The 14,801-nt window shown below is 49.4% G+C and overlaps 1 protein-coding gene across 1 annotated transcript in view; it reads right to left on the bottom strand.

Annotated features, from left to right (window-relative positions):
* Positions 1–14,801, bottom strand: part of arhgap5 (Rho GTPase activating protein 5) — a 43,544-nt gene that overhangs the window by 26,926 nt on the left and 1,817 nt on the right. The window contains exons 2-3 of the mRNA XM_069717072.1: positions 7,348–11,336; positions 5,245–5,398 (exon numbers count right to left, since the gene is read on the bottom strand). Of these exons, the coding sequence (XP_069573173.1) occupies positions 5,245–5,398; positions 7,348–11,082 (3,889 nt within the window). The 5' untranslated portion in view covers positions 11,083–11,336. The remainder of the gene's footprint in view (positions 1–5,244; positions 5,399–7,347; positions 11,337–14,801) is intronic.

Here is a 14,801-nt window from a genome sequence, read left to right as displayed (position 1 = left end):
GACTTTGTGGTTTGCGCAGAGAGAAAGTGTTTCCAGTTTAATTTGGCAGCCAAGCGGTCGTTCAATTTGGACACTCGACACTTTCAGCTGCTTTCTGATCTGACGCGATCATCCGCAGCATTTTGCTCTTCATTGCTTCCCGATCCGACGCTGCCTTTTGGGCGGCAATCAAACCGCGAGTCCCCCAAAAAAAAAAAATAATAATAATCTGGCTTTGCCGTATAGCCGTCAAACACGATCGTATCCGACTCTGGGATGTTCCCCGCTGAAACTAAACTGATCAAATTTGACCTTGACGACGGCGGAAGAAACGACCTCGCGTTGTCACGAGTTTGTGCGGTTTCACCGCGTCGCGCTCTCGCTTCAGACGCCTCCGCGAGGACGTTCGAGGAGGCGCTCGCTTGTGTCCTCGATATCGAAAACCGGCAACCGGCGGATAAAAATATCCTCAAAGCTTGTGAGCCGAAAGCGGAATCAGATAGCGAGCCGCCCGGGTTCACTCGTTCCTGCGAGAAACGGCTCGAAAAAGGATTCCCCGCGTACAAACTCAAAACTCCCCGAGCTTTCGCGAGACGGGGCGTCGGGGGACCCGGGTGCTTTTTTTTTTTTCCTTTTTTTTTTTCTAGGTCTTGTTTGGCGAAATTCAAAGCAGTACTGTCGCTTTGAGGGGCGAGACAAAAGAGCACATTGTAAGCGACGAGCCGAGGGATCCGGCGTAAAGCCTCCTTTTTTTGCCCCCGCCGACGCGACGCTGGGGCGCGCTGATAGGGCCCGCCGAGCTTTCATGTGCAGGAGAGTTTTCAGGGCCACGCTTTTTGTCTTCGGAAGCCTCGAAGGCTTTCGGTTTGTTTTACTTAAATCTATAAACCTTCGTGGGTTTTTGTCGGGACCTTGGGAAGTCTCCCTGTTGTATTATTATTGTTATTAGAAAGGAGCGACTCCAAAAAAACAAAACAAGGACGATAACAAGCGCGTCTCTGCTAACAGGAACGCCGAGGCAGCGACTGCAGAGCAAACATCATCCTTATTTAATGTCGGCGTTTTATCTCTTCGCCGAGTTTGCCACGGACGCGCTTAATTAGCCGGTTCCCGGGGAAAAGAGCGCGCAGGGCCGACGCCGTTTCGGTTTCGAGTTCCGGGGAGGATCTGCATTATGTGCAGCAGGTCGGAGGAGGGAGCGCGTGGACTAACCGCATGACGCCGAGAGAAAAAAAAATTTTTTTTTAATGGGGTCGTACTTTCACATCACAGTCACTTTCACAGCCTCGCTCTGTCGCTCACACGCACACACACACACACACACACACACACACACACACACACACACACACACACACACACACACACACACACACACACACACACACACACACGTAAAGTCACAGCTTTTTTTTTTTTCCACTCACACTTTCTGGTCTGAAACCGCAGGCACCACAAACAGCTATCATCACCTCCCTGCCTCCGTGCCTCGCGCCTGCCAGCTTATTACATGTGGTTAAAACTGAACCAAGCAGCAGTCTGGCCTCCCTCAAATTTACCACCGAAAGAAATGACAAAAAAAAAAAAAAAAAAAACACTGACCGCGAAGGGGGCCGCAACCGAGCTTCATTATTACTGTGAATAGTTTTCTCTGCAGAGGTCGTTCGAATACGCGAGTCTACCTTGCGAAAAGATTCACCGAGAACGATTTGAATCATTTTTCACGTTGGAAAAAAAAAAAAAACTGTCAGAAGCTCTATTTGTTCTTATTTGATTTGATTAATCAGTCTTCATCGGTTTAATTAATCAGCCGCTGTCCATTGTTCAATATTGCCAAAACACAATTAAGGAGTCTAAAGATGGAAAGATTTCAATTTAAAGCAGGAAATCATCTGATCAAAGGAAAACGTAAACACGGTGATTAATCCGTTCCGACGTCCAGGTTTAGCTTTCGGTACTGTCAACACTTGTGGTTTAATATTGGGGCCTAAATTTTCATTGACTCCGTCGAGGAGAAAGATAAAAACCCTTCCTGTGAGTATTTTTCCAAACGACTCAAACCGGGCCACCGTGAAGGGGAGGAGCGCTGCAACATTCAGACTTTTACTCCCGGCGATGTGACGAGCGTCTGGTGGAAAGCCATCAATAACACAATATGATAGTCGCGTTTTGTCACGATTCCCATCAGGAGAGTCTCTTTTCCTCCTCCAATGCCCAGAGGTCAGAGGTCAGACAGAGCAGCAGCTCTGGAGCTGGCAGAAACACACCATCTTACTTGAGCAGACGCTAAGCCGGGAGGATCGCTGCGGACGAGGGGCTTCGAAGTCATGTTTTCCACTGAAGGAGGGCTTTTTCTAACCGCTGAGCAATCGGCACCCACAATCGTTCGCACGAGGACTCCACCCTCTCAGCTGTAAACGGAAAACGTCTCAGACAAGACAGACAGATTTAACCTGAAGACGTCTCATGAGCCGCACAGGCTGTATAGAACAAATCCCTAAACCTCCACATGAGCTCCCCGGACAAGGAAACAACCCGATAGGTTCCATCGAGTCGCAAAAGCTCTTAAATTGTCTGGATATGAAACACCTCACACAACAGCCGGCTTTAAAAAGCACAAAGATGTTCTCGGTGCGTGTGCGTGCGTGCGTGTGCATGCGTGTGCGTGCGTGCATGCATGCGTGCGAGAGAGAGAGAGTACGTGTGCGGTGGGAAACGATATTCCAGAAAAAGAAGAGGGAGGGGAAAAGCTGTTAAATCCACCCAAACAGACCGTCTGGACTTAGAGGGTTTCACGGCACCGGTCATGAAATCTCAGATACACCGCTGTCAGCTGGCAGGCGTCCGCGCACACACACGCACACATACACCCCACACACACACACACACACACACACACACACACACACACACACACACACACACACACACACACACACACACACACCCGCAGCACTGGGATTAATCCTAAATGTGGTTGGCAGCCACTAATGGGCTCATGTAGATCCAGTTGAATATCAAAACATATTCGGAAGGGATTTTCAGGACAGGAATCAACAGCTCCGGAACGAAAGGAGCTCGGATACAAAACGCCACCTTCAAAATAAAGACCGAACGCCGGCTGTGAATACTGGGAAGGAACGCAGGGAAATACCTCCTCCCGATGCACACGCTGTGCATTTTGCCGCACATATGGAAACCCCCCCCCCCCCACCCCCCCACCCACCCCTCACTCCGCTCGCTGGAGTGAAGAGGGAGGGGGGGGGGGGTAATCTCGACAGCTGAAGGGTTTCCACATTCATTCGGTGGCTTTCGATTCACAAATAGTTCAACTGAATGCTGCAGTAACACGTAGTTCACCAACAAATGACAGGAATCATGACATGTCTGGATATTTGTTTTTAGTTTTTTTTTAAATGCGACTGGGGAGAAGTTTACTTTGAGGTCATCCTGCAAGAGACTCGTTCACTTCCTCGAGCTCGTTCGAAGAGCTAAACATGGAAAAGAGTGCTGGACCGAGTGTAAATACATTATGCAACAAAGTCATAAAATATTGAACGTCGTTCAAATATTTATTCGGGTAAGGAGGGAAGTCTGGCTCAATGAACGTGTTTTTTTTGTTTTGTTTTTTTGTAAGCAGAGGGAAAGTCTATCTGCAAGGCTTTAATATCTGCCAGGGCGGAGGGCTTAAATCTCATCCGTGTCATCCCCGCGGAAAATAAACACCTTTTTGAGTTGACGTGTCCACCGCGCGGCGTACGAATATCTATCTGTGACTTCACTGAGGAATTTCTCAAACTCTGGGAGAGGCCCACTTTACGACAGCTGGGCTGGAAGCCAGGCACATACCCAGCATGCACTGCTGCCGGCGTCACCAGTTGGGGCTACACGTGTCCAGACAGGCCGCCTTGTATCAGACCTTTATCTTATCCAGCTCGAGCCCTGCGAGAGTCTGAATCTGATCCGACGCTTTTAAAAGACCTGACGGGGATGACGCTTTATTTGCGATACATTTTCAACATATCGCCGTCAAGGGAATCAAAGTGAAGCTTCGTGTAATTGTTTCTTCGAGCACTCGCGTTGTGTTCAAGAGTTTTTCAAAATCTCTTGAAAACCACCTTTTCCCAGCTGGAGTGAGGAACAGAGCGACATCTGACCTTGAAGCCGACTAATGGCAGAGACTGCTTTACACCAAAGCAACCTGACAGACGGCGCAACGCCTCCACAGCAACGCCTCCCCGCGCTGTTGTTTTAACCGACAGTATTCCAGTTTTTTTAGGTTTTTTTTATATATAACTTGGAGCGTCTTAAAACGTGAACGAAGACAGCGGGTTACTTGCATTTTTGTCGAGATGACAAACATATTAATAAAGCAAGAGGGTGGAGAATTTGGAGCCGCCAATAAGTGCACATTGATGCCGTGAACGTTTTGGTTGGATGGGGGGGGGGGCACCTTTCCCTGCAACGTCCTAAAACCTTTGTCTCTATGATGTCAAAAACACACACAAAAATGCCATCACAAATTTCCCTTTTTTTTTTTTTTTTTTTAAAATAGCTTATTTAACCAAAGCAGCAAAACCTCGTTAAAGCAGCCAGGACCAGCAAATATTTGAGTTGTTTTTTTTTTTAACGTGGCGATTGTTTTTCAGCATCGATTGTTTTTTCACCTGGATTTTAAGCTACAACGTAAGTTGAATAACCCAAACGCGATACAGCAAACACCAGCCGCTCATCAACATTTTCACATCTGCCACCTTCCTTGCGTGTTCTTGCTGGTGCCATCTCGTTCTCTCGTCTCCTTTCTTGCACGCGAGCGGCGGATTAATGGACAGCACGTACTCGTGTGAATCTCTCCGCTAATCAGCGTTTTGATCTCGGTAATCTTCAACCATCTTATTTTGTGATCAAATCCTGCGGTGCCGTTGGCAACGCATCAAAATGCCAACGAAGCCCATTGAATTGGAAGTGACTTGCATTGACTGGCAGCCTGGCTGACAGAACAGACAAAACGTGTTCGGCAGGAGATATCGGATCTGATTTAGGATTCACGTCCCGTTCCTTTGTCCCTTCCTCCCTCTTGTTCAATTACTCATTTTGGAATGAGCGCACAGAGGGGGGGGGGGGGGGTTACAAAAACAGACCCGGTTTCACTTCGCAAGAAGCAGCGCGGTTCCACCCAGAACGTCCAGGCCAGATGTGAGTGAGACAGAATTGATACGGAAGCGACAAAGGAGAGCGATAAAGTGGTGAAAATGCACGACTCACCTGTGCGCTCGATGTAGTCGACGCATTTGTCGATGAAGAGCGGGATGGGCCGATCGGGGGTCACCAGGCTGTGCAGGGGAACGCCAAAGTAGTTGCTCTCCCAGGTTCTCCGGGTGGGTGGGTACAGAGGCTTGGGGGGCTTGGAGGATTTCGGCTGCAGGGAGGAGGAAGAAGAAGAAGAAGAAGAAGAAGAAGAAGAAGAAGAAGAAGAAGAAAGGAAGATGAGATGTGAAAGGAGAAGGAGGGAGTGAAAAGGGGAAGAAAGTACAGGAGAGCAGGAGAGGAGGAAGTAGCAACGAATGAAAACGGGAAACGGTGAGTTGAAACCGGGTTTGCGGGACGGGAGAAGAGGAAAGAAACAAAAATAGAGTGATGGAGAAAGAAGAAGCGGATAACAAAAAGAAAAAAAGAAGGGATGATATAAAGAGAAGACGAAAGGAGAGGGAATTGTGAAAAGACACGAGGGAGAGCAGAGATAGAGGAGGAGAGAGGGTGAGGAGGAGGCAGAGCATATCAGAGGGAGAAGAGGAGGAGGATGAAGAGGGCAATCGGGGAATAGATCAGAAAGAAAGTTAGTGGGATGAAGAGAGAGAGAGAGAGAGAGAGAGAGAGAGAGAGAGAGGGGAGGGTGGAGGGGCGGGGAGAGACAGAGGATAACAACAGACAAAAACGTTATTCAAGACTGAAGCTGGGACGAGTAACGAGGTGCCGAGCTAGCTTTGATTTCCCACACTCCTCTGCTCTTCAAAGTGTTGTCATGCCTACAGCGGTTCGGGGCTGCTCTCTAATTGGCCGGGACAGCGACTAAACACCTTCCATTTTGTACCTCCCGGTTCTCCTTTCGCTCTCCTCTCTGATTATCAAAGACAGTTTGAATGTTCCAACAATGCCCCGCATTCATGACGCCCATGTAGAGCCGGCGGCTCGTTTCTCCACCGATTTGCACACCCTTATCTGATCCGCGCCAGCGCTCACTCGCTCACATGTGGATCCGTCAAAAGTCCGGTTGTGCGTTTGTACTCGGGCGCTGCAGGAAGCCGACAAACTGTTGTGCCGTGATTATTTTTTTCCCGCGCTCGGCGAATGAAAGTCAACAGGCCGGTCTCTTGTGCGTATTCATAATATTGCTCAAGTGATGACATCCCTATTAATCAGAAGCAGACGTCGCAGCTGAATAGTTGCAAAATAAGAAACAAGAAATATGAAATCGACTTTGTCAAACGTGGCTGAGAGAAAATATCGAGTATCCATTTTGAGCAGCTAACGCCGACTTTGAAAATGGAGGTAAACCATTTTTTTTTTCCATATATTTTTTTTTTTTTTTTTTTTTGCAGTCTCCTACAAATGTCTCCATAAGAAATGTATTCGATATTCACTTCTGTGTGGGTGTGTACGTGCACCGCATACTAATGTACGCTTTCACCTGCGGTTTAAACGCAGCTGTTGGACGCATGTCTCTTTCAGCCGTATTTGACTACACAAAAGTGGCGGTTAGATTTGCACACACGGTGTTTGTCTAATGGCGGCTTGAGTGAAATGCACTTGTTTATATATCTGCGGCTGTGCACGGGAGTGTCAGACGGAGACCTACTGTGTGTAATCGTGTGTCTCTTATCAAGCGTTTTTATTGCTTGTCTGGGGCGCGCGAGGTCCACAGGCCCATAAACTATTTCGGCAACGGGACCGATCAATCAATTATCAAATTAGTCTGTTTTCAATACGAGTCTCGGGCCTATTCAAACGCGAAACCGGCTCGTATCTCACGCCCACACACATCTGCTCGCACACTACTGCACACAATCTCTTCTGCTCTTATTCACACGTGCACTCTTTCATTCTCTCACCCCGAATTCAATGCACTGTAGCTCTCTTTCAGTCACAAAAAAACAAAACAGCTCTGACTCTGTATCTTGGAGACTATAATGCCGTTGCTGTCTCACTTTTCTTTTCTTTTTTTTTACTTTTTTTTTATCTCGCCTTTGTTGTTCTGTAAATCGCTTTCACAGCATCCTGCTCGCTAAAAGGCAAAAAGTCTGGATAAAGTCAAACGGACGACGATGATGTCAATGCAAAGCTCGGCCAATCGCGACGGACTAGACTCACCTTCTTCGGCTCCTTCGGCGTCTTGGGCGTCTTCTTCTTCTTCATCTTCTTGTCCTCCTGCTCGGGGTCGGACGTGATGGCGGGATTATCGATCCCGCCCTTCCAGGGGTCGGCGGGGGAGAGCAGCGGGTCCTCCTCGCTGCCCCGGTGGGCTCTTCCCTTTTTCTTTTTCTGCGTGGCGGGGCCGGACTCCTCGCCGTCGCTGTCCGAGTGGAACCGTCTTTGGTACGCCTTCGTCTTACTGAACAGGATTTTAGAGCGATGCTTGTACTTCGACGGCCGTCTCCTGGCCTGCAGCTTCCGATCGAATCCGTTCTCTTCCTCTCCTCCTCCGTGGAGACCGTGGAGCCCGCCGAAGGAGTTCCGTATTTTGACCAGGCGGCTGTGTGCGTCGTCGGGCACGGCGTATATGTCGTCAGTGTGGAAGCCCCTGGACCGGAGCAGGGTGTCCACAGGGTCTGCATAGTTGTCCGACGCCTCCACGTCCTCGGCGTGGGACGCCGGGCCCCGCGGCATCCTGCGGTTGCTTCGCATGCCGGCCTCGATGGTTTTGAGCAAGTTGGGGTCCAGCTTTTTGACATTCGGCTTGGGGAGCGCCGGTTTGGGCCGGACGGGCGGAGGCACTTTATGATTGCGCTCGTGGTCTCCGACGGGCGTGCTGTGGACCGGATACTCGTTCCCCTCCAGGTCGATCCGGTACTTGGCTCGCTCGCTGGGCGTCGGGAGAAGCTGAACGTCGTCGCCTATTGGACTGTAAGGTGGCGGGGCCTCGTTGTCGTCGTCGGATTCTGGGTAGTAAGTGTTGTAGGCCGGGGAGTGGCTGTGGGGCGAGGTGGGGAAAACGTCTTCGCTGGCTCCCGTGGTGCACTCGCGCGACGACGTGTCGAACAGGAAGGCGCTCTCGATGTTCGGCTTCTTCTCCAGCACCTCGTTGAAGAAGGGCGTAAAAACCTCCGTCTGCCGATGGTACTGCGACAGCGAGTAGAGCGCCGTGAACTTGGCGGCGATCTCCGTGGCGATGTGCTCCCCCTCTGTCATCAACTCCTTGATGGCGTCGTTCTCAAAGAAGTCCGCCTGGCTGTCCGTGATCGCCACCATCTGGACGGGGATCACGTCCTGGACTTCGGCCAGGAACGCCCGCAGGGTCGCCATGGAAGCCTTGCGCTTGGCGGAGTAGACCAGGATGTAGCCGTGCACCAGCTCGTCTTTGCGGACACCGATGGAGGTGTGGTAGGAGAGGACGGTGACCTGGATCCTCCTCCTGCTGTCTCCGATGATCTTGTCCAGTATCAGCGTGTTGCTCTGACCCGGCTGCCCGGCACTGCAGCAGTGCGAGTCGAGGAAAGGCGAGAGGATGAGGTCAACGCTGAAAGGATCCCAGCACATGGCACACATTACTATCCTGAGGTCCGTCTCCGACATGTCTTTGATACAGGGCAGCGGGGCCAAGACATCAAAGTTGTGCTTCAGCCCCTCCAGCACGGCTCGGAGCCCCTGTTTAATTTGGAACTCGGTGAATTTCCGCGGGAAGGCCCCGGAGGGGATGTCGACGAAGGTGCACTGCAACTTGTTTGCCAGCTGTTGGCCCTGGTGCCTCAGGATAGGTATGTTTTTGCAAACACTGTCTCTCTGATTCGCCAGGATGAGAATGAAAGGCAGCGGCTGAGCAAATCTGTCTCGCCGGCTCTGCGCGATCTCCGCCCTGATCCTGCCTATGCAGTCGCCGATGCAGTTCAGCGACTCAATGGAGTTGAACACGCAGAAGCAGCCGTGCGGCTTGAACGTGGCGACCCACGTGTGGCTGAAGAGCAGCGTGGAGTTGACGTCCACGGGGAGGAGCTCCAGTTCGTAAATTTTACCATCTAGGGTGTACTCGTCGTCTGTGGACTGTGCTCGGATCTCATTGGCCAGCTCCTGCGAGAGTCCCTCCTTCCCCAGGAGGCAGAGGTTGATCTTATCGATGTTGGCACTGTTGTAATATAGATTAGAGCGTCCGTGGTCGAGCTGCACCAGCCTGTTCGCTAAAACCTGCTCCACTTTCAGATCCACACAGTTCTGCCCGCTCAGGCATGTCTCCTTAGTGGGATGGTAAACAAAGCCAATGTGTTTGAGGAGGAGCGACTCTCTATCTGGGGCAAGTTTCTGCAGCGCTCTATATCTGGGCTCCTCGTTCAGCACGCTGTGAATTTCAGTCATCTTGTCGCAGCTGGGCGTTGCATTCAAGTCCAGGTCGTAGAAGAGCTCGGCGTGCTCAAAAAGCATTTCCTGAAAGTCCTCTTTGGCCCTTTCAACTATTTCCTGCTGGTGTCTACAGTAAACATCCCTCCTATCTGATTCTGTGATGTACTTGTAGGCCTCGTCCTCCATGACGAAGCACATGACTTCCTCCCAGGGCTGCCCGGCGCTGATAAAGTGAACCCTCTCCAGCGTCTTCTTGAACCTCTCTTTCATCTCCCCCCGCCTCTTCTCCGACAGCAGGTGCTGGACGTGGTTATGGTAGATTCTCTCACCGTCCGGCGTCTCCAGGAGGTCGAAGGGTATCCTGCGGTCGCTGTTGTCGACGTGGTCGGTCTCGTCCCACGGCGTATTTTCCAGCACCACAAACCAGTACTGGAAATCGTGGCGGTTGCGGATCACGCTCTGCGCCTCAGGCCATGAGAGGTGTTCGACCTCCTCCAGGTTATTGAGGAGGTTGTTAAGGGTTTTTGGCAGTGTTGTCAGGTACTCTTCCCGCCTCCGCTTGATGTGCTCCTGCTTCAGTTGTGCGATGTACTTTGTGAACATGTTGCGCGCCTTCCTGGAGCCCTCCAGGGTGATGAACTCGTCGAAGTCGGGTTGGCCCTTCAGATTATTCACAACCGCTTTCCATGTGGTGTGATAATCTCGCAGCGAGTGTACGATCAGCTTCTCAAATCGATCCGTTACGGAGGCAACGAGCTGTCGTTGGACTTTGTAGGCCTCCAGGTATGGCACAGTTTTTGGCTTCCCTCTTGTTTTATCCAGCTGCTGGATGAGGGCGTTGAAGCAGAGCTCGCTGTTGACGTTAGAGCGCGCCGACGTCTCGATTAGCATCAGGTTCTTCTTGCTGGCGACAAAACCCTGCAGGTCCCTCAGGTGCTGGTCCACGCACTCGTCACACTTTGTGGCGGCGACGACTATAGGCTTCTTCGACTTGACGATCTGAGAGTACAGGCTGTTGACGAACTTCATTTGGTCATCAAACCTCCTGTTGCAGCCCTTGCTGACGTCAATGCAGAGCATGAATCCGTCGATGTTCAGCTTCCCGTCGGGCATCTGCTTCTGGTCGAAGTCTTGCTCGAGGCCCAGCTGGTCCGTGCAGATGTACATCAGCTTCTCCGCCGACTGCAGCTTGGTCGCCGCGGCCCGCTTGGTGTACGGCTGCAGGTTCGTACTCCGATGCGGGAGGAACGTCTGGTCGTCGATGAATTCCGTCTGCTCGATGATTTGGATTTTACAGTCCAGCCCCTCGTCCCCTCGGTGGGACACCTCCCCCCAGTACAGGAAGTGGTCATTGTTGACCACGCGCCCGCCGAAGTCTATTGTGCTGAGCACCGAGGTGTGCTCCGTGTAGTAGTTGTCGGCGTCGGGGCGCACGTAGCGGTTGCACAGGCAGGACTTGCCCACACCGCAGTTTCCCTTTTCTTTCTCCGTCCCCGAGAGGCCAACCACACTGACGGCGAATGTTGGGGGGCGCGCATCCTTATTCTTGGCCATTATATCCCCCCACTCATCGCTAACTTGGTCACTTTCAAGGAAAATAAAAAAAAAAAAAAAAAAAAAAAAAAAAAAAAAGGTCACGATATCATTCCAGTTCTGCTCGTCAGTGGTACAGAGGCACTTTCATTCTCATCTTCCTTTGGTTCCAGTGAATGCCCCCCCACCCCCTCCTCTCTTAGTCTCTCTCGGTTTCTATCCTGGGTCTTCTTTAAGCTGGGATAGAGCAGCCGGCTTCTCCTGTTATCACCTGCCTGCAAGATACAGAATTCACAATTAGGGAAAAGATAAAGGCAAAACAAACAAACACTGCATAGTCACACTGATTTGTCCTCGGAGAATTTCCTTATCACAAACATTAATAAAATTAGCCTTTTGTTCCACGGCATAACCACATGCGGCGTAGTGATAAAAAAAAAATTAAAAAAAATTAGACATGTTAATCTGGCATTACATAGAGTTATCAGAACATTGGATAAAAGTATGCATTATCACACGCGTGCAGGACAAAGTAATCCCTCGTACATGATAAAAAATTCCCAAGGTTTTAGAACCGGCCTTTCAAGTATCCGTTCCAAAATATGCCAATCTCCAACACCTATCAAAACAGTAGGTTAACAATGTTAAAATGTGACACAAAAGCCTCCTGCATTTTCAAAAGTGAAAAAGCAACATTTTGTTTTCAAAAGTGCGATATCAAAACGATCTTCTGCGAGAACAAACAACAAAGAGGGACGGTAACATTTATATAAGAGAAGGGAGAGTAATTCAATCATGGGCCGTGCTCGGCAATGTCACTTTTCCCCTTGCAGAGGAAAAGAAGAGCTTTCAACCAATTTGCGCCGAGGCAGGATAAAAATGGCACGCAACTCCAGCCCTTTGACAGCCACTGACCTAGAAATGATTTGCCTTGCTGTGAGAATGAAACAGAGAAAATAAATCAGTTCGCAGATTTTGTTATCATCGTCAGCACAACCTAGGGCTAAATAATTACGGCTAAACGTATAATCCCGATTATTCTGCCTGTAATATATTTTGCCTGACATGCTGGTCATGATTATTAATCCTGATTAGCGGTCTCGATCATTTGCGGAATGAACATGTTTGGCTTCTCGCGACTTATTAAACAACCAGGTGAAATGAAATGTTTCTGACGACGGCGACATTCAGCGGTAACTGATTTGTGGAAACTGAAAATTCCTTCATCTGATTGACGGCGCAATCTCTTCGTATTGTATTATCTACAATTGTCACAGTCAAAAATTCCTGAACCCTACCGTGGCACAACAAGCGGCTGATAACCGAGAAGCTCAGAGAGAACTCGGCCGTTGTTTTTATACAGAACGATGGCAATCAGCCAGTGAATCTGCCCGCGTGAGCTGGAATTGCGGCATGCTGAGCCTGAGAAACTGCACCAGAGCAGGAGTCCAGTCCACTGGCATGAAGGAATGAGGTTTCCCCGTTTATAGAGGCCAAGGTGATGATGTCACCTGTAGGTAGGGGGAAGAAAGGGGGCCTGGTTATGGAATATTTGGTGAGTTCAGCTGAAGTCTAAAAACAAGGAGGAGGCAAGTATCTGACTGAATAAATACGGATTTATAAAAGGTATCACATACACACACACACAAAAAAAAAAACCTTCTCGTATTTGTGCCAACAAATGAACTTTAGAGAGTGAACTGAGAGAAATGTGCTTTGTTACTCTCACAAAACTCTATCCTGATCTACAGTTTGGAGCCTCCAATCAGGAGCTCCGTTGCCCCTCAAACACACCCAGGGCATTAGATAATAATGTCAGAGAGGAAACCGAGCAGCCGGTCTGTCAGGTTTGAGAACCCAACCACTAGCTACTACAATAGCTACTGTGGAGAAACCTGTGGCGCACCTGACTGCAGCAGGCAGCCAGTGGAAAGCACGATCTTGAGTTTATGGACCGGCGAGGCACCACACATGCGCTGCTCAGAGCCGGCACTAAAACGCCCGCAAGCAAGGTACTCATACCTTGAAGGCAAAAACTACGTGTGTTTTTTTTTCCACCACTGGCTTCACTAACTGATAACAAGGCTGTTGTTGATCTATCAAACAGTTCAGTTTGCTCCTTTAGTCCTTGAGCCCATTTTGTTCCTCGAGACACCGCGACATCAAACATTTGAAATCTCTACTTGCCAACTGAAAGAAAGAAATAAACAAACATCCATCACGAAATCTGAAATCTATTCATTTCCATTTCGGATGAATCGAGCGATTATTACGGCGGGAGACATTCCTCCCCCCCCATTCCCATCCAAACCGCAAGTGTTTGAGAAGATCGGTCGACCAAATCCAAGCATGTGTTTTGCATTTTTGTCATCCAGTATCAAAGTCTATATCTGTTTCGCTGTCAACACACGAGGTCAATGTGAATAGATGTTAGCATGTATCAAGAGAGGGACGCGGTAGCAGTACAAGCCAATCGTCTGCGCACACGCACGCACACACACACCTGAATGGGGCCCGTGATGGTCGTCTCATTGCACACAGACGACACTAGAGCCAAAACTACACTTGCGCTGCACTAACTGCTAAAAGTGGCCTCGTGCATCATGATTAGTCCACTCACAGCGAGGCTGCAGGGGGGGGGATTAAGGTATCACTTGGCGAGCTAGTTTTAGAGATGACTAAATGCTTGTTAGGCTCCGAAACGCAGCGCAAAACACACCGCCAGGGACGGCGAACCTTTCAAAGCCGCGTCGGCTGGAATTTGTGGTAAAAACGAACTTGTTTGTTTTTTTTCAGCCCGAGAAGTCTAAAAGCAGGAGTTGTAACAGAGAGGAGTGTCCCGTCGACTTTAAACGAGGTGTCACTGATTCATTACAACTCGGGCACAGACGAGTCCCCTCCCACAGGAAGACATGGATCAAAACTGAAAAACGCAAACTGAAAATGCAAAGAGGTCGATTTTTCCGGCCTGAAAAAAATGCGACTCCCTAAACGTTACACGTCTTGTCCTCTCCAGCAGGGGCGTGGCAGAGTACCGACCCCGACTCGCAGGACTCGAGGCTTTCAACTGTTCAAAGCAAAACAAGTGAGGTTGAATAGTGCCGTTTTTTGGGGTTTTTTTTATTTCGTGACGCAAAGCATTAGAATACAACAAAGAAACGATTAAAACGTGTAAAGCGTTGGTCTCAAAATGTATCCAGGATCCCGTTTGCTCAAGAAATAATCAGTCAGCCTGCTTCAAGAGCGCAAAAACAGACAATAACAATTATTCGGGTTGACTTAGCCGAGACGGTTATATTGTTAAATTTTCTGTTCACTGAGCAATTGCTCCTTCAAACAGCTTTTGAAAGCATTGATTACGTGCAGTCAAAAATATGTAACACACACCGGGCCGCTGCTTTTTTGTCAGGTTATTTCCTTTCGAAGAACCTCCAAAGCGTGATTCAAGTTAATTTAACCAAAAAAAATGTTTTTAAAAAACGATGTCAATCTCCTCCAGCGTCAGGTCCAGACCTGCAGCCGAGCATCACTCGTCTGACTTCCCCTTCCCGAGGTGTCCGTGATGTAAGAACAAGTTTATAGGCCAGCTGACTCGATCAACCCCCGTCATCACTCACAGGGTCCCGTCTCTGCCAATGTCCTAATGCGGTTCGCAGGAGCTGATTCTAGTATTGACTATTTGACAGCATATTAGCATAATGCCAATACCAATATGCATTTTTTTTTAAAGGTAATACTGC

The sequence above is a fragment of the Brachyistius frenatus genome, unplaced genomic scaffold (assembly GCF_029030835.1).
Source record: "Brachyistius frenatus isolate BFR_SWC_R1_liver_20210118 unplaced genomic scaffold, ASM2903083v1 Contig_168, whole genome shotgun sequence".
Lineage (NCBI taxonomy): Eukaryota > Metazoa > Chordata > Actinopteri > Embiotocidae > Brachyistius > Brachyistius frenatus.
Note: the sequence above shows the minus strand (reverse complement) of the source record. Positions and strands in the feature narration are given on the sequence as shown.